The 21,956-nt window shown below is 33.5% G+C and overlaps 3 protein-coding genes across 3 annotated transcripts; all 3 read right to left on the bottom strand.

Annotated features, from left to right (window-relative positions):
* Positions 1-38: 38 nt before the first annotated feature.
* Positions 39-1,414, bottom strand: LOC140835665 (protein FAR1-RELATED SEQUENCE 5-like). The gene is made up of 2 exons (XM_073201065.1): positions 157-1,414; positions 39-64 (listed from the first exon to the last, which is right to left on the bottom strand). Exons 1-2 carry the CDS (start codon positions 1,412-1,414, stop codon positions 39-41), a joined length of 1,284 nt encoding a protein of 427 aa, XP_073057166.1.
* Positions 1,415-14,885: 13,471 nt separating this feature from the next.
* LOC140837135 (probable nucleoredoxin 1) lies at positions 14,886-18,582 on the bottom strand. The gene is made up of 4 exons (XM_073203176.1): positions 18,196-18,582; positions 16,454-16,933; positions 15,885-16,364; positions 14,886-15,803 (listed from the first exon to the last, which is right to left on the bottom strand). The coding sequence occupies exons 1-4, from the start codon at positions 18,310-18,312 to the stop codon at positions 15,123-15,125; spliced, it is 1,758 nt and encodes a 585-aa protein (XP_073059277.1). The 5' UTR covers positions 18,313-18,582; the 3' UTR covers positions 14,886-15,122.
* Positions 18,583-20,643: 2,061 nt separating this feature from the next.
* LOC140835664 (glucan endo-1,3-beta-glucosidase-like) lies at positions 20,644-21,669 on the bottom strand. The gene has a single exon (XM_073201064.1). The coding sequence runs from the start codon at positions 21,667-21,669 to the stop codon at positions 20,644-20,646; it is 1,026 nt and encodes a 341-aa protein (XP_073057165.1).
* Positions 21,670-21,956: the final 287 nt, after the last annotated feature.

Genomic DNA, 21,956 nt, shown 5'->3' with positions numbered 1-21,956 from the left:
TGGGAGGCTCATTCATATCGACATGATCTGCAACTAACTCATTGTGTCTTTGGTGCCGGAGTGCCTTATTGAAACGAATGATAAAATCCATCAATGAGTTCTTGCTAGATATATATCTCTTGAAAAAAGCATGTGAACTTTCGGACCGCTGACTACTTGACATATCCGCAGAAAATACATGATTAAAATATGCTGGCACCCATTTATGTCGCAAATCAAACATCAACGACAGCCAATCATGTTGTTCCAAGTTAGCATTAGACATAGCAGCTTCCCAGGAACTCTCAAATTCCTCATCTGTGGAGGAATGTAGAATGGCATTCCTTATGCTTTCGTAGTGATCACGGAAAGTCATTGGGTTTAATTTCTCAGAGAATTTGTTCAGTATATGCCACAAACAATATCGATGTGTTGTTCGAGGAAAAACTTGTGATATGGCTTTCGTCAGAGCCGGATCTTGGTCAGTGATAATCAAGTTTGGGGCACCTTGACACATGGCTTCTAGGAATTTATTAAGCAACCAAACAAAAGAATCTGTTTTTTCGTCACTCAACAATCCACAACCAAAAAGAATGGTCTGATGATGATGATTAACTCCTACAAATGGTGCGAAAATCATCCCATATTTGTTGGTGTTGTATGTAGTATCAAACACAACCACGTCACCAAAAGCAGTGTATGCCCTTCTTGACACATGATCAGTCCAAAAACACCTGGTAAATCTGTTGTCCGAGTCAGTCTCATAATCAAAAAAGAACAATGAATTCTTCTCTTTCTCAGATTCGAAGAAATCGACCAATGTTTCTGCATCAATACCCTTATGCTCATCCCTAACACTTTGCTCGTAGTTTCTGATATCTCTTTCTATGAAACCTACATGTTCAGGCCCACCAGACTCTATCTCAAATAATCTCATTTGTTGACAAGTTGGCACATTGGCTTCTGCAAATTGTTGACTCAACATTTTTTTTGATGCAGAAATACCGCGATGCGAGCGTAACAAATGCACCTTCGACGGAGTCGATAATGAATGATTATGACTTTCAACGAAAGTACTGACAACCCAACCCGGACCTGTTTGTTCCTTGACAACTGAAATCTTGGACAAACATCCGGTTCTAGTCTCACCACGGGCTCTTTCTTTTCTTGGTTGATCTTTTTTTGTCTGTTTGCTCCATCGAATATCATCTGTATGCCCTTCTTTAAAGCATACAAATTTCTTCCATACAATTTCGTTTGTTTTCTTACTTTTCTTGCTATTACTCATTCTCGCGCTAAAACCGGATTCTCGGGCATATTGGTTGTAGAATGAGAATGCATCCTCTAACGAATCAAATCTCATACCAATCTGGGGTTTCTGATCATCACCGACTTGGGGGATGTACGATTGTTCATCTCCACTATATTGATCCATTTCATCTACAGTGGCGCTAGGCAGACGTGGGGTGGTGCTCGAAAATCTTTGCGGGCGGTAAGGTGCTGGCGAGGATTGTCTGGGGATTAACCGAGCACGATTAGCGACGGTAACAATATAATCATATGAGAAACAACATCAAGTATAAAATATATTTTAACAAAACATACTAGAAATGAATAAATTTATAAATACTCCAGATACATAAATAGCTAGATCATCAACACCATTTCCTAGTACAATTAATTAAATATGCAGACTTACACTTCACAAACATTAAAGAACATGTATGCCAATACACCGGAAACCTTCAAAATCATAAATTGGAAATTTCTTCGGAATATGAAATTTAGAACTACATCGATTTACCTTCTGATGTCGTCGGAATATTTCCCCGCACGAGAGCTCCAGAAGTTCGCTCAATCTTCTTAACGTAAAGATTTGAGCGTAGGTGGGAGAAGGGCTGTTGGGCGAAGGTGGGACACGAAATTTGGGAACGCCCCTCTGTCCCCTCTTTTCTTTTTATAAAAAAAATTTGACGTTTCGCGACGGTTTGTTAGAATCCGTCGCCATTTGCGACGGATTTTTAAAACCGTCGCAAAACGTCAAATTTTTTAAAAAAATAAACTGCACATGTGGGCTTCGCGACGGTTTGTTAAAATCCGTCGCCATGTGCGACGTATTTGTAAAACCGTCGCGAAACGTCAAATCTTTAAAAAAAAATAAACTGCACATGTGGGCGACAGCTCAGCTGTCGCCCACTGAGCGCTCATCAAAGGGCGCCCAGGGTATCAATTCCCTATATATATATATATATATATATATATATATATATATATATATATATATATATATATATATATATATATATATACACTAAGTAATATTCATGCTTTTTAGTTTTCATACGTATTTTATTCAGTTAAAAATGGTCTCGTCAACTGATGGCTAAAAGGACTAGAGATTCCACTGGTAGGACATGTGGTTTGTAATAATTTGGTTCTTTTTCCTTTTTTTCTTTTGCACTTTTTTAAACTTTGTTTACTTTTGTGGTTTTGTTAATGGACGCGAATCAGATGTTCATAATATAACGCGTGATTAGGTCCCTAATTTGTGGTTTTGTTATTGGACGTGAATCAGAATGTTCATATATACATACATATATATATATATATTTACATATATATATATATATATATATATATATATTTATATGAACATATCTCTGTGTGTGTGTGTGTTTGTCCTTGAAGTTTGACCACTCTTTCAGTTTTTGTTTTCAGTCCCTTAATTGCATCAATTTTCCAAGCAATATATTGAATTTTCTAAATGATTTTGGTACACCAATTGTTTAAGTATACATACTTTTTTCCAGTTTTTATCGCTGTCCTTAAGTTATCAAGTGTTTTTCAGGCTTGGCAGTACTATCTGAGTGAGCTGTCTTGTGTCCTAAATGGTGAATCCACATCCGATTCCACGATGGAACTAAGATTCATACCATGTGTAAAATTTTTAGAGTATCAAATTGTTGAGTATAATAATTCTTTTTACTAGGAAAAGATATTGAAATACAGTGTTTTAATTGTTGTATAATTTAAAATGTCTAAGTTGTACAATTACGACCAGTTATAGCTTTAGGTAAATAAAAAACATTATCTCCTACAATCATCACCAGAGTCAATGTCACGAGTTCGACTCATATTGATTGTAATAGTACAATCATTGGGAAGAAGATTGTTGGGTACAATGATTGTTCATGGTGGGTAGAATAATCGAAACATAGTGCTTGAGCTATTGTACGGTTTAAAAGATTTAAGTTGTTTCGTTATCACCAACTATTACTTTTAGTAAAACTTCAATCATTAGGCCCTACGCAAATTATATGATATTTTATGTCACAGCTAGAACCAAGATCCATGCAAGTGCGACTACAAAATATGCTCTTCTAATAACCAATTTGAGCTCGTTCTCTTTACATGAAAATAGTTACATGAATACATCAAGTTAATATAGAAATATATTAAAATCTCTAATCAAGTGTTTAAACATTCATTTGAACCTGATGGAGATCGCTAACCATATTGTTAGGAGAGCGATTGAAACATGGACAACAGACACACGATGTACGTTTAAAAGTTTTGAGTTTGTATTTTTACTATATGTTACATTAAAATAATAAACATTTGATCATATAAACCGACTTGAAATATTGATTTTATAACGTACATCTACGTATTATATTGTCATATATATCCGCATATTTCAATACAGTATGCATTAATTTGTCCAATATAAATCAAATTATTTTCAAATTCAAACCTCAAAGATTCACCTTCTGAATATTTCAACCATTTAATGAATTCACAGACCGATTGAATATTATTGTTTTTTGGTATTTGAAACAATTCATTTTTCCAACAATAAGTTATATCTATTTGAGAAAAAAAAAATATTATTATTTTATATATATATATATAAAAAAAAAAAAACTGGTCAGTTGCCGCAGCGATCTGACTAAAGAAATTACTCTCACTCATTTATTACCAGAACAACCATATTAATGGCATTCACTTTCGAGTTAAAAAGTGACATTCAATTTCCCATTGCGATAAATCTTGACCACACGTTTCGCACAATTTTTTTGCCCAAACCAATGTTTATTTATATTTCATTTTACCTATATATTATAAGAGGAATATTTGTGAGGCTCGGGGTCGAAGAGGGTGAGGGATGATCGTCGGTGTCATGAGGTTGCACAGACAATGAACGGCTTCTGACAGGCTTCTAGGCGGAGAGAACATGGATGAGCCGATCTTATACCGGAAGGAGATGGATTTGGAAACTGTTCAGGTATGAGACTGTGCAGTTGAAGAGGACTTAAAAGATTTGATAGGTACTAATCATTCCAAGAATGTGTATCTTCTTTTTGGTAGCTCATCACATAAGAACTCCAAAGTTAAACGTGCTTGACTTGGGACAATTTTGGGACAGGTGACCCCCTGTGAAGTTTCCCATGTACGTGTGAGTGAGGACATAAGCACGTTGAAAAGATTCATCTTGATACAGTGAGAACATGCTTCGAATATGAAGCGTTACAATATTACTCCTCGACCCAATTATATATACATCCTAATTTTTTTTTATTTGTCTCAAATATATAGATATACATCATATTTAGTCATTCCACTTCCACAATTTTCCTAATTTACTCATATTTAATTTGAGGTATTGTCAATAACTATTTTTTTTTTAATTTGGTGGAGATTAATTGTAGTAGCCCGAATTCCAAATTGGGTAATTAACGGATTAATGGTGATTAAGAAGGTTTAATGTGTAATTTTGACCGTGGTCATAATCGGACGGACCGAAGATGGTTCGGTAGCACCGAAGGGTTCGGACGATCCGAAGTGGGTTCGGTGGATCCGATCATTAGGTGTCAAGAGTTGATCGACACGTGGGAGTTCGGACGTTCCGAAGTGTAGGTTCGGTGGATCCGATCATGAGGTGTCAAGAGCCGATGGACACGTGGGAGTTCGGACGGTCCGAAGTGTATGATCGGAGGATCCGATCATGAGCTGTCAAGAGCCAATGGACACGTAGCGTTCGGACGTTCCGAAGTGTTGTTCGGAGGATCCGAACATGGCCTATAAATAGTGCTCGGATTTCTCATTTGTGACTTGCCAATTCATGATTTTGCCTCATAGTTGAGAGGATTTGGAAGGTTTCTAGGGTTAGTTGTTGGTCGAGCGATAGCCAAGAGCTGCCAGGAGTAGTAGCGTAGCGGCGCCTGAGTTTCAAGGCAATCGACATCAAAGGGCTGTCGACGGGCGTAGGCTTGTGCTAGACCTGATTAGCGGTGTTGCGTAAGGCTAGGCTTGCTGTGATAGAGGTACGAAAGTACTATCCGAGATATCCTGGTTGAGTATACATTCATATATGTGTTGCATGAGTATTTGCTGCATTGTTATATGTCATATGATGCATGCTATTATGTCACGAGTTATGATGCATATTGCATATCATGTTGAGCCGTATCTCCTTCGAGATAGCCTTTACTGTTGAGCTGTATCTCTTTCGAGATAAGCTATATCTTGGGGCCGCTCAGCCCTGTCTTGTGGACGCATGGACACCGAGAGTACACAGTGGCCGACGGGTCGGGAGGGCTTCGGTGGTCCGGGACATTTTAGGTCCACGTCTGTCTTGTAGTGGATGCAGTGACCCAGAGGTTGGACCGCGCGGCACTATCCACTTGGCGCCTCTAGACTGAGCATTTTGAGATCCTTTGTGATTCCTGTTTCTTGACTACACTGGTATCATATCATAGCATGTGCATTTCATATAGGTTTGTATACTCATACTTTTGTACTGGGCGTTCTTATCGCTCACGTCCTCGGTTTTGTTTATCTTGGACACCCCATTTCCACGGGGCAGGCCTCAGGTTGGACAGCTCAGGAGGAGGAGGAGGAGGACAGTGAGTATCTGGTTGGTTTAGTTTTCAGTACTATTCTATTTCGATTGGGTTGTATAACTATCATTTGTTGGTATTTTCCGCTGTTATCTCTGATTGTTTTTAATTAGGTTAATTGCATGCTTAGTTTTTGATTAGTAGGTGATTCTGGAACGGGTCACTACATTAATGTTATAATTGATCGTTGAATTTAAGATCAAGAGATTGATGTTAGATGAGCTACAATTCATCGACACCAATTATGTATTTAAAGACTGTTAAACAAGGATAAAATTGAAAGTTAATTGTAAAATCACATGAAAAAAGATGGATACCTATATAATTTCATTGCATGTTCTCTCTTCCCATTATACATTTTCAAGAATCGCGGTTGAATTATTTGCACATGCCAAAGCTGGCTGGACTCTATATCACCTCTCTAGCAGACATTCCCGATCCGTAAGATCAATAATTTAATCGAATGAAATATTTAGTTATAATTTTCTGTATTGCTTAGTTATCTCATCAAATAATAGGATTAACATTACAATATTATCATTTATATTTTTCTTTATTTTATATTATTGTAAATTTATTAATAAATCAAATCAAACATATTATTATTTACTCAATATTATTATATATTCTAATCAAATATGTTAATAATCAAAATATTATTTCTCTATACAATCTTATCAACCCGATTAAACAGATAATCATTTTAAAATATATTCATAATTTTTTATGAGAATAATTCAAACTTTATTTCAAAAATTTCCTTAACTTTTAATTATTTATTATAATTTGAGTGTCATGTTGATTTCGGGATTTAGAATTGTCAAACGGGTCAATTCAAGTCAGGTCGGGTTGGTCCGCCAAAACCCACCATCTGTCAGGCCAATCGGCGGGCCGCCCCGTATCTTGATTGGTCGAGAAATCTTCAACTCAACCCAAATTGGATGTGGGTAAGCAAGCAAACTCAGACCATCTCCAATTCATATCCTCTATTTTTCATCCTCTATCCTCTAAAATAGAGATTCACAATCTCTATTTTTAAAAACATTCTCCAACCCATATCCTCTAAATATTACCAAATACTCTATTTCTTTAATTTATTTCATTTTCAACCCATTTAATTTAAATATTAAGAAATACTCTATTTTTTTTTTAATTTATTTCATTTTCAACCCATATCTTTTAAATCTTACCAAATATTTCATTCGACTCGTTTATTATTTAACTAAATTTAATTAATTCGCTAAACATAACACAATTACATATGTATTCGACTCGTTTATTTAAAATAATACATTTATTTTGTCATCAAATTGCAAACAAAAGACAACATTCATCAAACAGACATAAAATATAAATCAAGACAAACATAAACGACACATGATTTAAAGAACAACACACAAATTGACCATTAAAAATACTAATATTCCGAATTACTGTACTCTTCCCACAAATGGTCAATAAGAGCATCTCGGAGTGCATAGTGAGCCGATTTATCTTTTATTTTATGATGTCGTGCAAGAAACTCTCGAGGTTACATTGTTCATTAATTCTATTTCGTGACTATTATAAATGGTAAATTATAAATAATTCATGCAAAAAAATAAAACAATTAAAATAAATTTTTCAGAATTAAATAATTCGAAATATAAAATATAAAATGGATAAAAAAATTATTTAAAATTAAAAACATTTAAAAAATTCGAAATTAAAAAAAATGCCAAAAAAATATTTAACATTAAAAATAAATAAAAAAATTCGAAAATAATTAAAAAATTGGCCAAAAAATTTGATAAAACTACAAGGGTTATATTGCAATTTTCGTGATGGCAATTTTGTAATTAACCCATTCTCCATTTGCATCTCTATTTGAACAGTTATCCTCCATTTTTAGAGGATGACTATTCCTTCCTCTAAAATAGAGTAGAGGAATAAAGATGTGTTGGAGGAGAATTGATGCTCTATAATGAAGGAATACTCTATTTTGGAGTTGGGTTGGAGATGCTCTCATAGACCAACTCATTTAAAAAATATTTGACTGAATTTGATTATTTAATTAATAAAAATTTATAGAAAATTATTCATAAAATTATTAATTATTGATTTCACATTTTTAAAGTCGTTAGTAAAAAAATTCAAAACTTTCCTCACAAATATATAGAGTGAGTCTCATATGAGAACGTCTTACGGATCTTAATCTGTGAGACGTGTCAACCCTACCCATATTTACAATAAAAAGTAATACTCTTAGCATAACGAATAATATTTTTCATTGATGACCCAGATAAGAGATCCGTCTCACAAATACGACTCGTGAGACCGTCTCACACAAGTTTTTGTCCAAATATATATTTAAAAAATCTAAATATGCGGGTTAATCCAACGTGTGAGTTGGCATGGCTTTAAATATGTCGAAATATTTAACTTGTGTAAATGACACAAATTTGTGTGAGATAGTCTTACGGGTCGTAATTTTGTGATACAGATATCTTATTTGAGTCATCCATGAAAGAGTATTACTTTTTATGCTAAGAGTATTATTTTTTGTTGTGAATATCGGTAGAGTTGACTCGTCTCACAGATAAAGATTCGTGAGATCGTCTCACAAGAAACTTACTCTGCTTAAATTTATTGATGGGTTAGGCTAACTTGACAAACTGAATCCGAATTTACAGCTCTATCTGAATATTTATGTGGCTATGCATCATGCCCTCAACCAATTTATGAATTGGTTTTAAAATTTCACTGTTTTAACTTAACATAGTTTTTTTAATAATATGATTGTTTTTTTAGTACACAGGTACTTTTTTGGAATATTCATAATTCCAAATTAAGCACAGATCATTCGATTCATGGAATGAGACGTAGGCCTAAATGTTTGCATACTGTAGCTTTCTATTCCATCAACTTACTGAAATGGATATCGAAAAATACATGTTTATTATTTGTCTCTCTCATTTTCAATTAACAATATCTAAACTTATCCAAGAATCTGTTTTAGTTTGGTTTATTTTTTAGAACCTATTTTTTTTATTTTTCAAAATAAAAAAATAAATATTACCACCTTATTTGTAATATTTTTACCAAAAATATTTTGTTACATTTTCACTTTTCGATACTATCACTATTGTTACATCATTTACGTTTCGGTGATTTAATAACGACGTTGATATAATGTATAATTACGGAATCTAACTAAACTGAATTCAAGAAAAAAATGGAATATTTATGAACAAATATTTTCAAAGTTAATCAAAGCCAGGCCAGCTGCTAGCCAAAATGATATTGCATTATTCAAAGGAAAATAGGTTACTGAGAGCCATCTGATCAAAAGATAACTGATGAAGTCTAGCTGATAGCAGTTTATCTCAGTCGATCAGTCAACCCAAATGTACGAACATTATCTGAAGTTTATCAGTTTACTTGGTAATTAAGAATCAAAGCCCAACTGAATTATCGGATAAATTTTTTTGTACTAACTGCCACTGATTCTCAACAGAATGTCATAGTTCATGCATAATACTCATAAATATACGATCTGTCAGAAAGAACGATGACGCGACAACAACGACGTCTGTATTTGGAAACAAATACAAGATTCAAAAAGATGATCGTTGCAAGCAAAACTTGAAATAAATCAGTCAGGAATACTTTAAAACAGATCTGAATCTCTTTGGAAAAATGCTTTTACGCAATCAAAGCTTTCTGAGTTCAGCATTCTTTTTGAAGAGCTAAACTGATCGAACCAAGCATACGTTGATAGTTTATAATATGATCATTTAAGGATCAATTCATGCTTAAAATATTTTGTGAAATACTTGTAATTGAGAGTAAGAAGTCTTACTGCTTATTTGTTTAAAGAGTGAAGTATACTAAGAGTTTCGGTTAGGTACTGTAAGTCCTGCTAAAGTAGATGACTTCAAATTAGTTTGATTACCAAAGTCTTTTAGTGCAATCTTTGTGCAAGGAAGTAGCGGTGATGTAGGAGTATTGAAATCTTCGAACATCTAGAAACAAACTCGTGTCATTTACATTCCAGTCAGTCTATTTTTACTTTCCAGTTGATAGCCCAACTGATTTTTTATTTAAAGCCATTTCGTGTTCAAATCCTTTCAGTTGCTATATTTCCGTGCAGTTTCCACTGATAACTTACTGAGAACCCAACTTACAAGAATTCAATTTCAGTGTTGCTAACCCAATCGAAATTTTTGTAAAATTTGTTGAGATTATTTATTCACCCATTCTCTATATCAATCTATGATCCTAACAAGTGATATAAGAACATATTAATTATTGTCTCTGAAATTTATTCAAACAAATGGCCTCATTTAGCAAAATCACAATGTTTTCTACTTATAATATTTTGGCTATATCTCTCATTTCGATAATTGAAATGGAACGATTCAGCATGAGTTGTGAAGCTAAGACAATGATCTAAAAATATTATTCCAAAGTTAAAGCTCATATTGTATATTAAGAAGGTGAAAAATCACGATGAAATTGTAAGTTCTTCACTGAATGAATAACATGTTCCACCTTACATAAATCTAGTATTTCGAACATATCTCTTTGAGACAAACTCGAAATCGAGTAGTTCTTGATTATGTGGAAAGGTAATGCAAAAGGCTACACTTTATGTGTTATTAATTTTTCCAAAAATTAGTGAATCAAGAGATATAATTTAGTAAGGCCACCAGCTCGACTTGGACCAATTGGGTGACCTACCAGACTTCAACCAGCATATCAAATCAGGTAAAGTAAAACCAGCTCGAGTCAATCTAGCTCGGTCAACAGAAAAAGCAACGCGATCTAAAAAAGTGGTCAATATTAACATAAATATGACCGTTTAAATGTCAGAATAGTAGAAAATATTTCATAATAGTCGTATTCTTGTTTGTAATGTTAATATCATTATTGAAGACCATAAATACAACACTTTGAAAATTAAAAAAGAGCTTTTGATGGAGATTAAAAGTATGACCAAATTATAAAAGAAAAATGATTCAGAATAAAAACAATCACAAGAAACTGAGGGTGGGGAATTAAAAGAGATATGAGCTTTCAAATATAAATCCACTCTGCTTAAAGAAAGTTTGTTGAACCCTCTTCCATATTTAAGTATTGAAGAATAAACCATTTAAAGAAACCTTACTCACACAAAAGAGATGTGTTTTTATAGAATATTTGAGTGAAAGTCTTTTCATAAAAACATTAAAGAATGTGTATTTGATTGTTGACTTATTGTCAAGAACATAGAATGTGCTAAGAGTTCCAATCGAGAATATAACATTGGTTAGATCGAGTTCATACAAATGATTTGTATATATCAAAGTCTTCTAATAAAATTCTTTTGAAATTGAAATGAGAGATGTAGAAGGAATTGACATTCTAATTTGCATAAAAAATTCATATCTCCTTACTTTATCGTATTTGCTTTTTGTTATTATTTTGATAGACATTGTTGATGTTGGATAAATGAAATGAGAAGAAGAGGAAGATTGAGGAGTTGTAAAGGGAAGTGGGATGTCTCAATGTGGCTTGTCCCACATTGAGAGAATATAACCAAATGAAGTTTCCCTAATAAGCTCCAAGTTGAGACAAGGGTTTGGGCCCCAAGAGGTACCAGAAGTTTTTAGACGGGGGAAGATGCTACTAGGCTGTGTCTGGGTGAAGCACACGGAAACGCACTACAATGCGCACAAGATGATGCTTTGGATAGAGAAAGGCGCGCGGGTGCGCCTGTTGCTGTATCTCGTGCGCGAAACAGAACAATGCGCGCGTGCCTTGCTGTGCGCGCAGCTCACAAAGACAGAACCTTACGCGTGGCGGCACGTGTTGTCACGCGGCTGCACACGCGCGCTGTTTCTGAAAACATGTGCGTCCCTTGGCTATCTTGGCATCTGTTCTTGGTCACTTTTGCACCAAACAATGTGTTATTTGTCTAGAGTTGTGACTCTTCTTCGCATCCGGTCTGGAAAGTCATGTCTTTTCTATGCAACCGTTGATCATTTATAAATGATTGCTAGAAAATTCACTACACTTGTTCTTGCAATTTTTGCTCATAATCATACCATATTGTTGCATCTTTTCGTTTGGCATTTGAAAGCTTCTGCACATATTTTGTTCGCTGTATTCGAGTCTTGTAGTGCTGTAAAATCTCGAAGTGAAGTTGTTGTATCTAATTATGACGATTGCTTGCAACGTATAGCACTTTGATACGTGCAATTTCGTCTTGCGGATAAAGGAGATTCTTTGCCTCGACTTGCTGCTTATTGTGCACCGAATTTCAGAACCGAAGAAAAATGTCACCAAACAGTTGAAAACATTTTGTATTCTATAAAGAGTAGGTCTTTTGTGAGACGGTCTCACGAATCTTTACCTGTGAGATAGATCAACCATACCGATATTCAAAATAAAAAAAAGTAATACTCTTAACATAAAAAGTAATATTTTTCATGGATGATCCAAATAAGATATCCGTCTCACAAAATACGACCGTGAGACCGTCTCACGCAAATTTTTCCTTTCTGTAAAATACCAGAATGTTGTATAAAAATGTTTCAGCTACACTATATTTATTATTGCAACTGCCAACTGACATTCTTTTCAACGTTTTAAAAAATGTTTAATCATTTGTTTGAGGACGTAACCAAATCGAGTCAACTCAAGTTTTTTTTTTTTTTTTTTGTATTTAAATTATTGAAGGTGAATCAAGTTTAGATATACTTAAAAAAACTTGAACAATATATACTTTTTATGAATGAAAATATGTTATTTTTGTTATTTTTAAATTTTTTATTAAATGTTTACCGGTAAGTTCCTATCATATTATCATTTTAAAGAAATTTTATGCAGTTTAAACTCATAAAATATTTGTATCTAATTATGAGTAACATTGGAAATTTATTCTTATTACAAGAAATAACGTTTCGAAGAGAGTGTTGGTTATTTGGATAAATAGTTTATAATTTTTAAAATTTTCATTGTACTAAGTAAAGATTTTTCTAAAAAATATTTCAAATATAATAAGGTAAAAACTTGTGTGAGACGGTCTCACAAGTTTTATTTTGTGAGATTGATCTCTTATTTGGGTCATCCATGAAAAATATTACTTTTTATGCTAAGAATATTACTTTTTTATTGTGAATATCGTTAGGATTGACCCGTCTCACAGTTACAGATTTGTGAGATCGTCTCACAAGAGACCCACTCATATAATAAATATTATCATTGTAATTATTTTGTGAATAGATGTGATAAACTATATGCATATTCTAAGAAAAAATCACCCCCCACTCAAAAAAAAAACCTAGCTCTCTCCCTAGAGGAACCCATTTTTTTTTAAATGCAAATAAAAATATTAAAAAAAAACTGAAATTCACCAAAAAGAGATGATCAAAATCACAAATAAAGAATATAAAATCCAAATTGTAATTTTGTTTTTTTCTTAATTCACCCTCTCGTCGCTCCATAGCAATAAAATGGATTGAGATCCTCTGCTGTGGGTTCCCCACAGCAGCGGATACTGTGTATTAATAAAAATATTAATTTTTTTTAAAAATTTATTTTTTAATATTTTAATTATTTTAAAATCAAAATTATATTTTTTATATTAAAATATGTCATTAATAATCCAATTTAAAGTTATAAATTCAATTTTTGGTTACAAATATATGTTGTGGGGGTGAAATGACGTGTCTCTTATTACTTTTTCTTTTATAATTTTTTCAACTCGTTTTTTTTAAAATTAATAAAATTTTAATTTTTTTTTACAAATATGTGATTCCGAACGAACGAGAAAAAACGACGGTACATTGAGTTTTTTTTAAATATTATAGTTCTTTTTTAACTTGTTAATTTTTTATTTAGAACTTAAAATTTTATTAATCATATATTTGTAACAAAAATAAAATTAACGTCTAAATACATGAAATATATATATTTTTTACGGATATAAGAAATAATCCAAGTAAAAAAAATTCAAAAAATTTAAAAATGTTGAACATATCGAACAATTAAAAATAATACCACAAAATTGACACGATATAAAAAGAAAATTATATTGTATAATTTTTCTTGTTCAAACGCTTAGTTTTTTTTAAATTTTTTTTATATTATTTTTAAAAATTGGATTATTTCTTAAATCTCTAAAAAAGGAAAAAATATTTTTTGTATTTAAAACTTTAAAAGGAAGGAGAAAAATTGACAATGCAAAAAAAGAGAAAATAGTTTTTTGCAAAATAATTAAAATATAAAAAAAACCAATACGATTATTATTTTTATTATAAATATGTGATTAATAAAATTTTAACTTCTAAATAAAAAATTAACAAGATAAAAAAAAGACAACATAGTTTTTTTTAAAAGATCTATAATATTAAAAAAATTTGAATGTACCGTCGTTTTTTCTTGTTTGTTTGGAATCATATATTTGTAAAAAATAAATTAAATTTTTTATTATTATTTTTTAAAAAAAATTGAAAAAATTATAAAAGAAAAAGTAATAAGAGACGCGTCATTTTACCCCAACAATATATATTTGTAACCAAAAATAAAATTATAACTTTAAATTGGATTATTAATCACATATTTTAATATAAAAAATATAATTTTGATTTAAAATAATTAAAATATAAAAATATCAAATTTTAAAAGAAATAATATTTTTTTATTAATGCACAGTTCCGCTGCCGTGGTTTCCCCACAACAGAGGATCTCAATCTCAATAAAATAACTTCGTTACCTTCTAATGTATAATATTTCCATCATTATTATTATTATTATCATCATCATCATCATTTTACTAATTTAATAATTACCAAGAATTTATATATAACATCTTAACAACCATATGTCACACATTTGACCCGTGAGACGGTCTCACATGAGACTCACTCTTTATTGAAATACATCTTAACAACTATATGTCACACATTTGACGTAGAAATACTACATATTACATAAACACGTGATCAATATTAACTATAATCCATGAAAGGGTGCAGAACGATAAGAATCATAGATCTTATATATTCAAAATCGAACTCGCGTATATGATCAAATCGAACACATTGAACACGTTGTGTGCGTAAAATAATAAAAATAAAAAATAAATAAAATAGACAATCCAGCACAATCTCAAACTGAAATATGAAGCACTTGACAACAACCATTTTCAGTAATTGTCTGATTATTACAACGCAAATCAAACCTTAAAATACCTTTAATTGTATAAACGCTGCAAATTTATTTCTTGTAACATTGGCCTCCGTCACAAATCCAACCCTCTCCACCCTTCTTTTCTTCGACTTCTGGATTTTCTCCCTCAACTTCAACTATTTTCCCCTTCTCATCAGTATCAAAACCACATCTTGGATGCAAATCAAAGTCACAATCTTCACAGTAATATGACCATATTTGTCCCTCTTCACCGCAGCCGTCGCAATTAAAGAACTGACGTTTCGTGAGATCGAGCTCGTCCTCGTGTAGCACAGATTTCAACTTTTTCGGCCATCCCTCGGCCATTTTCTCATACCCTTCTTCAATCTCTTTGATGCGTTCGTCGGTGAAGGGATACGCTTCTGCGCCGTGACACATGATAAGTTCTCTGGCATTGGTTGTGATAGTCTTGCCTGTTGGCCCGATTGCCACGAGCATGGGGATGCCACGAACCTTAAATGAGCGGTTCAATGACTCCTTCCTTTTATCATCAAATGGGATAGCGAGCCATGGCATCGATGAGAAGAATTCGTCGAAGGCAGTCTGGTCTCTGTCACTCGAGATGAAGACCACTTCAAGTGCATTGCCTTGTTCTTTCATCTTTTGATAAGATTCTACGAGCTTGGGTAGGAAGGCGCGGCATGGGGGACACCAATGAGCCGAGAAGTAAATAAGTACTGTTTTTCCAACAAGATCATGCACCGGATGCTACACGAGGAAAAAAAATGGTTAAATAGAAAAAAAAAACACGAGAAATGAGGTAAATACGATGAACATACAATAATGTACCTTGACACCGTCTTTTCCGATCACAAAATCACAATCTTTTGACACCAAAATTGATTCAAGAGTCTGGGCTTCCAATTTCGCCTTCTCTATCTCTTGAAGTTCGATGAATTTCTGGGGTGTGAAAGGATATGCCTTCGTGCCGTGCTCCTCAATGGCTTCAGTGACATTGGAATGCAGAGTTTTCCCGTCTGGCCCAATTACAACTACAGTGGGGAGGGTATTGAGCTCAAAATAACGGACTAGCTTCTCACAAAGTTGGTCCTGTACAGGGAGTGAAAGCCACGGCATTCGTCCAAACTCTTCTTTAAAAGATGGTTCATCATCGTCAAGGGGTATCAAAACAATCTCAAAGTCATTTTTCTCTTCTTTCAAACTCCCATATACTTCAATGAGCTTCGAAGTGAAAGCAAGGCAATCTTTGAAAGTGGCCAAAGAGAAATATAAGCCAACAGTTTTACCCTCGAGCTCAGCAACACGCACCTTGCAATCCGAATGACAAGAAACTTTTTTATAACGAGAAGTAAAACTAAGTTGTACATTACTGTGGGAGGTACACGTAAAGTACATACCCTTTTCCCATCAGCAGTTATCAAATAATCCCGAGACCGGGAGACAAGCAAAGATTGCAGTGACTGATTCCTCTTAGCTTCTTCTTCTTGTTCCTTGAGTCTTCCAATTGTTTCAGGGTCAAAAGGGTAACCTTCTGCTCCATATTCTTGCACGATTGCCACTCCTTCAGTAGTCAATACTTCTCCTTTTTCGTTCAAAATTGCCAAATGAGGTATTCCTCTGACAGAGAACAAATCATCCAACTTCTCACGAGTCTCGGATTCAGAAAATGGAACAGCAAGCCAGGGCATTTTCGAGAAATATGAACTAAATGACTCGTTATCTTCATCACCAGACACGAACACAATCTCGAATTTGCCATCTGGAAGGAGTTGATTATACACCTCGACCAGCTTTGGAGTGAATCGTTGACACGGACCACACCATGATGCAGAAAAATATAATCCAACCACCTTTCCTTTCAGACTATCCACTGTAACCTGGTCAATATTATGAAGTGTTAAGTAACCTTCCATCTGTAAAATAAATAGCTAATACATCTATAAACTTTTAGATTGAATTTAGATTGAGTTATTTGAAATCAAAGATTTTAAATTCATTTCAACTGTTTGGATACTTTTGACATGGGGAAATTTCAAACTCATCATCTTTAAAGTTAACCTCTAGCATGAATGCTTACAATGGATTTTAAATGTATATAATATTAGTGTCATTTGGAATACGAGTTCCAACTGATTCACCCACATACAACCCAAATAAAAAATCAAAGCACAATGCTATTGCCAAATATAATATACAGATTCAACTATAGCCGAAGAATGAATGCCAGTACAAATCCTATATGTAGAATCGACCAAAAGCTATGGTTAATGTCATGATAACAATGTAACACAAATCTTTTAGACCGTACAATAGTCTTTCGATCTTTTTCCTAACTAAAGCAAATATTGCATCCCAACACAACATATGCCGACAAATTCACCAATTGAATTGTACTAAGTGTGGCCGTGTGGGCAAATATTGCATCCCAACACTACATAACATATGCCGACAAATTCACCGATTGAATTGCACCAGGTGTGGGGCTGAAAGATTTGATTTCGTTGGAGAAATTTGATTTGAGTCAATGATATTTAAACCTTGAAACTATTCGAGCAAAAGCTTAAATTTAAAAGGGATTAATTTAAAATCTAACTATATGAAAACTATTCACGCATCTAAAATACATTCGAAACAAAAATTCCAAATGATACAATCCAATCATATCCTATGTCTCTTTACTTTTCCTTATATTAGATCAATTATACACAAAGCATGCTAAAACCCATGAATGAGAGCTATTCAAGAGATTAAACAGAGACACAAAGAATAAATCAATGAACAAGCCATTCATATATTCACCATGACCATCATCATAATCTTCCAATTTCTCAAACATATACAAAGTAACAAAGAATATATGTTAAAGATTCTTCATTTTAACCCAAAAAAGCAGTACAAGTTAAATAATAAAATCACCAAAAAATTATGATTTAGATAAAAAAAATTGGATCTTCCTGCAAAATAGTACACTCCCAGAAGCCAAAGTCGAAATCCCAAAGTTGAAATCCCAACCAATAAAGAAAAAGAAAACATTGGTAACAGATAACTAGCAGCCTACAAATCAGTCCCTTGTAAAAATTTCGAACAGAACAAACAAAATTAAGCTCAAAAGTAAGAAAATAAAGATGGAATGGAAGACCTGATCACCATTGTTCCGAACAAGGAAATCCCTGTTTTCAGAGCATAAAATAGCTTTGAGATCATGTTTAGCATCCCCAATATCAACATCCAAGGAACCCTTTTGTTGGCCCTCCATTGTTTTTCCGAATTTCAATTCAAGAAAACAAATATATGAAATCTTGGACGAAAATCGATCGCTCAAGTCTCGTGGAAGAACCTGTGACTGAAACAGGGATATATATTTAAGAATTGATTCAGATATTTTTGTGGTAGGAGTCTTTTGAGAGACTTCACGCGTATTGAGAATTATCGCCAGAAATTGAGATGACTCGGAGAGGAGTCGGCGCCACCACGATGCTGATGCTTTGCATTTATCCTCGGATGATGCTTTGCTTACTCCTGTGTTTCAGTGGTAAAGTAAAGTGCTCTTTTTTTTAATTTAAAAAAAAGTGAAAAAAAAGAAGGGAGAAATATGAAGTTTTTTTATCAATCTGGGCCGTACATGGAATCATATGGTTCTGATCGATGGTCAAGATGCCTTCTGTTTTCCATTTTTTTTAAATGAAAAGTTTAAATTTTTTTCCTCTAGTAAATCTAAACATGTCAAAACAGGTTGAAAATCGGACGGATTTGAAATTAAGAACCCAACCGCCTATTTTAAGTGACATGAAGGATTGTCCTGACCGACTCTGTCGGTTTTGCATAAGTTGACATGTCAGGTAAAAATTTATGTGAGACAGTCTTATGGATCGTATTTTATGAGCTGAATTTTTTATTTGGGTCATACAGAAAAAGTATTATTTTTTATGCTAAAGTATTACTTTTTATTGTGAATATCGGTATGATTGACCGGTCTCACAGATAAAGATTCGTGATCAGATTAAGGGCAATTAGGTGCAGCTGGAAGAACTTGGCCAATTTTGAAATATCTTGTCAAATCATTTTTTTTTCAAATTTATTTAACGAACTTGAAAGTTGGTAAAGAATATTCGTCCAGGGATGCTTTTATTTTCGTGTATTTTGAAAACATTGTAACTTGCATTTTTTAAAAATTTTAGTTTTTTTTTTCACGAGAATATTGATCTAACGCGAAAAATACTCGCATAATATCGAAAAATATTAACATAACACTTGATATTTATGATGTGTCAAATGTCACATCAAAACTCTGATGAAAAATATTAAAATGAAAAAATAAGTACAAGTTACCGGACCAAAATTGTGAATTATTTTATAACATAACAAAAAAATTAAAATATGTGAGTTACATAACCAAGAGTACAATTTTCTAATTCATTAAATATAGGAGATGTGAATGTAAACACGTTTTGATCAATCTTGGTGTAAACGAAAGAGGCCTTCTTAAAATGAAAAAAAAATATTATTTAAGGTTGATTTTATTTTTATATATTTTTAAAAATGTTATGGACAAAATTTTTATAACTTGTAATTGTAACATGAAAGTGCATGTGTATGTTCATATTCATTTTATGGAAAACTGATTTTCATTGTGTATATCAAATTATGTAAGATTTTATATGATATTAGTAACTGTCACACGTGGTTTTCATGTACTCGCGAATTTAGTTATTTGAAAAAGAAATATTTTTTTAAAAAATAAACTATAAAAGAGAGAAAACATTTGATCTCTGAGATAGAGATTGCGTAAAGAGAAATTAGGTAAAAATGAGAACCTATAAACATTAGTGTCATTTTGATACACCAAATTAGTTGGTATGTGATGGTCAAATATTATTGAGTGAGTCTCACGTGAGACCGTCTCACGGATCATAATCTGTAAGACGATTCAACCCTACCCATATTCACAATAAAAAGTAATACTATTAGCATAAAAAGTAATATTTTTTCATGGGTGACCCAAATAAGATATCTGTCTCACAAATACGACCCGTGAGACCGTCTCACACAAGTTTTTGTCAATATTATTATATAGGAAAGATAATTGAACTTGGATATTTTGAGTATGTTTTTTGTCAGACGGTCTTACGAATATTTATCTGTGAGACGTGTCAACTCTATCGATGTTCACAATAAAAAGTAAATACTCTTAGCATAAAAAGTAATACTTTTTCATGGATGGCCTAAATAAGAGATCCGTCTCACAAAATACGACCTGTGAAACCGTCTCACACAAGTTTTTGTCGGATATTTTTTAATGTCAGGGAAGAAAGAACATTTTCAATAGCATTGTAATCCTACATATCTTATTTATTAAAATTCAATTTATTTATGAGATAAAAAATCAGTTAATTTAATATGCAAAATCAAGTTGCATTTTAAATCGACTTGAAGATTAATCTTAATTTTACTCGAAAGCCGGGAAGTTTATGAGTTTTGAATTGATTTTAATATATGATCTTCTCAATTTTTAAAATATCATCCAAACTATACAATAACTAATTCAACCAACCAATTGTGCATAATATAAAATTAATATAATGTGAATTTAATTGAAACTAATATCATAAGCTTTAATTCCATTGACCCCAAAAATGCCAAAATGCCTCTCGTACTCTTCCCCACTCTTCCCATTCTCATCAAATAGATCAAACAAGAAAACCTCTACCCCAACACCAGGCCTTTTAGGTGTTCCCACATTGTTCAACGCCCTACTCACAACATTTTCACCATAAGCCCTTGCGTTTTCGGCACTCGCGGCCTCACCACCCCCGGTCGGCCACCCTGTTTCCGTCACCACCACGAGGATCCCCATGAACCCTTCCCTCTCCATAGCGTATACGAATGCGTCAACTGTTGCATCAAACATGTTTGTGTAACCAAGGTTTTGGTCTATCTCAACCGTGGATGACGACTTAAACAAAGCATAGTCTAGTGATACATATTGTTCACTGTTTATGTAGCTAAAAAACGGGTACACGTTGACCATTAACGGGGATCCGGTGTCCCGCAAGAATCGTAAGAGTGGGGTTAAGACTTGTCTAAGGTTAGGATCGAATGAACCGGATGAAGGAGGGTATGAGTTCGACAATATCGTCGAGGCAAGAGACGACGAAATCTTGATCGTGTCACCAAAGCCTAGTGTTTGTAGCGCTTGGTATAAGTTGAGGATAGCGGGTACTACATATGGAGTGTAGAACGGGTCCTTTAGGTAAACCTCGTTCCCTACGGCTAAGTATCGAACTTGACTAGGCGCGACGTGGGCGAAAATACTGGATTGGACCCATTGGAGTGCAGTCAACATTGTGCCATTGGCTAGTGTGGGGAGGATTTCATTAGGGACGCCTATCATGAGCTCGATTCTGCTCCCCGAGAACGGTGCCAAGGCTTCGGGCTCAGGGTTGAAGAGCCGTATTCTCGAAATTCCGTTGGATTTGAGGAGGCTGACCACCTCGGAAGGTGGTGGTAGGTTGTTCGCCACTCGGCCGTAACAGACTCCTACAGGTGCAGCATTTGCTAGGAAATGTAGGGATAATAAGATGTAAAGGAGTAGGATTTGATCCATAGTTGCCATTATTCGAGGTGAAAATTTAATGGGATTTGTGGGAATTTTTCTACATTGTCTGAATTTGTGGAGTACTATATATATCGGTCAGCATTATGCTGTGAGGACCGTTTTAAGTTTGATTTTGGTTCGAATTTGATCGGACAAGTGCATGTCTAATGAATGAATTGTGCTACTTTTAGTTCCATTGTTGTGCGCCTAAGTATAGGCAGTTTCAAAATGCAAAATGTATCTATAATGAATCTTAACAATATGTATGAAGAAAAATTTCCAATTTTTTGTTTGTGGAGTAGGTT

Source organism: Primulina eburnea, chromosome 7 (genome assembly GCF_022965805.1).
Source record: "Primulina eburnea isolate SZY01 chromosome 7, ASM2296580v1, whole genome shotgun sequence".
Classification (NCBI taxonomy): Eukaryota; Viridiplantae; Streptophyta; class Magnoliopsida; order Lamiales; family Gesneriaceae; genus Primulina; species Primulina eburnea.
This window is presented reverse-complemented; position numbering and strand designations above follow the sequence as displayed.

Bases quoted from the DNA above. Each gene is read 5' to 3' on its own strand.
- LOC140835665 (XM_073201065.1), bottom strand. From the start codon at position 1,414: ATGGATCAATATAGTGGAGATGAACAATCGTACATCCCCCAAGTCGGT. The intron at 65-156 runs GTAGTCAGCGGT...CGTTTCAATAAG, and splicing joins ATTTTCTGCGGATATGTCAA to GCACTCCGGCACCAAAGACA.
- LOC140835664 (XM_073201064.1), bottom strand. From the start codon at position 21,669: ATGGCAACTATGGATCAAATCCTACTCCTTTACATCTTATTATCCCTA.
- LOC140837135 (XM_073203176.1), bottom strand. From the start codon at position 18,312: ATGGAGGGCCAACAAAAGGGTTCCTTGGATGTTGATATTGGGGATGCT. The intron at 16,365-16,453 runs GTATGTACTTTA...TCGGATTGCAAG, and splicing joins TAACTGCTGATGGGAAAAGG to GTGCGTGTTGCTGAGCTCGA. The intron at 15,804-15,884 runs GTACATTATTGT...TTCCTCGTGTAG, and splicing joins TCGGAAAAGACGGTGTCAAG to CATCCGGTGCATGATCTTGT.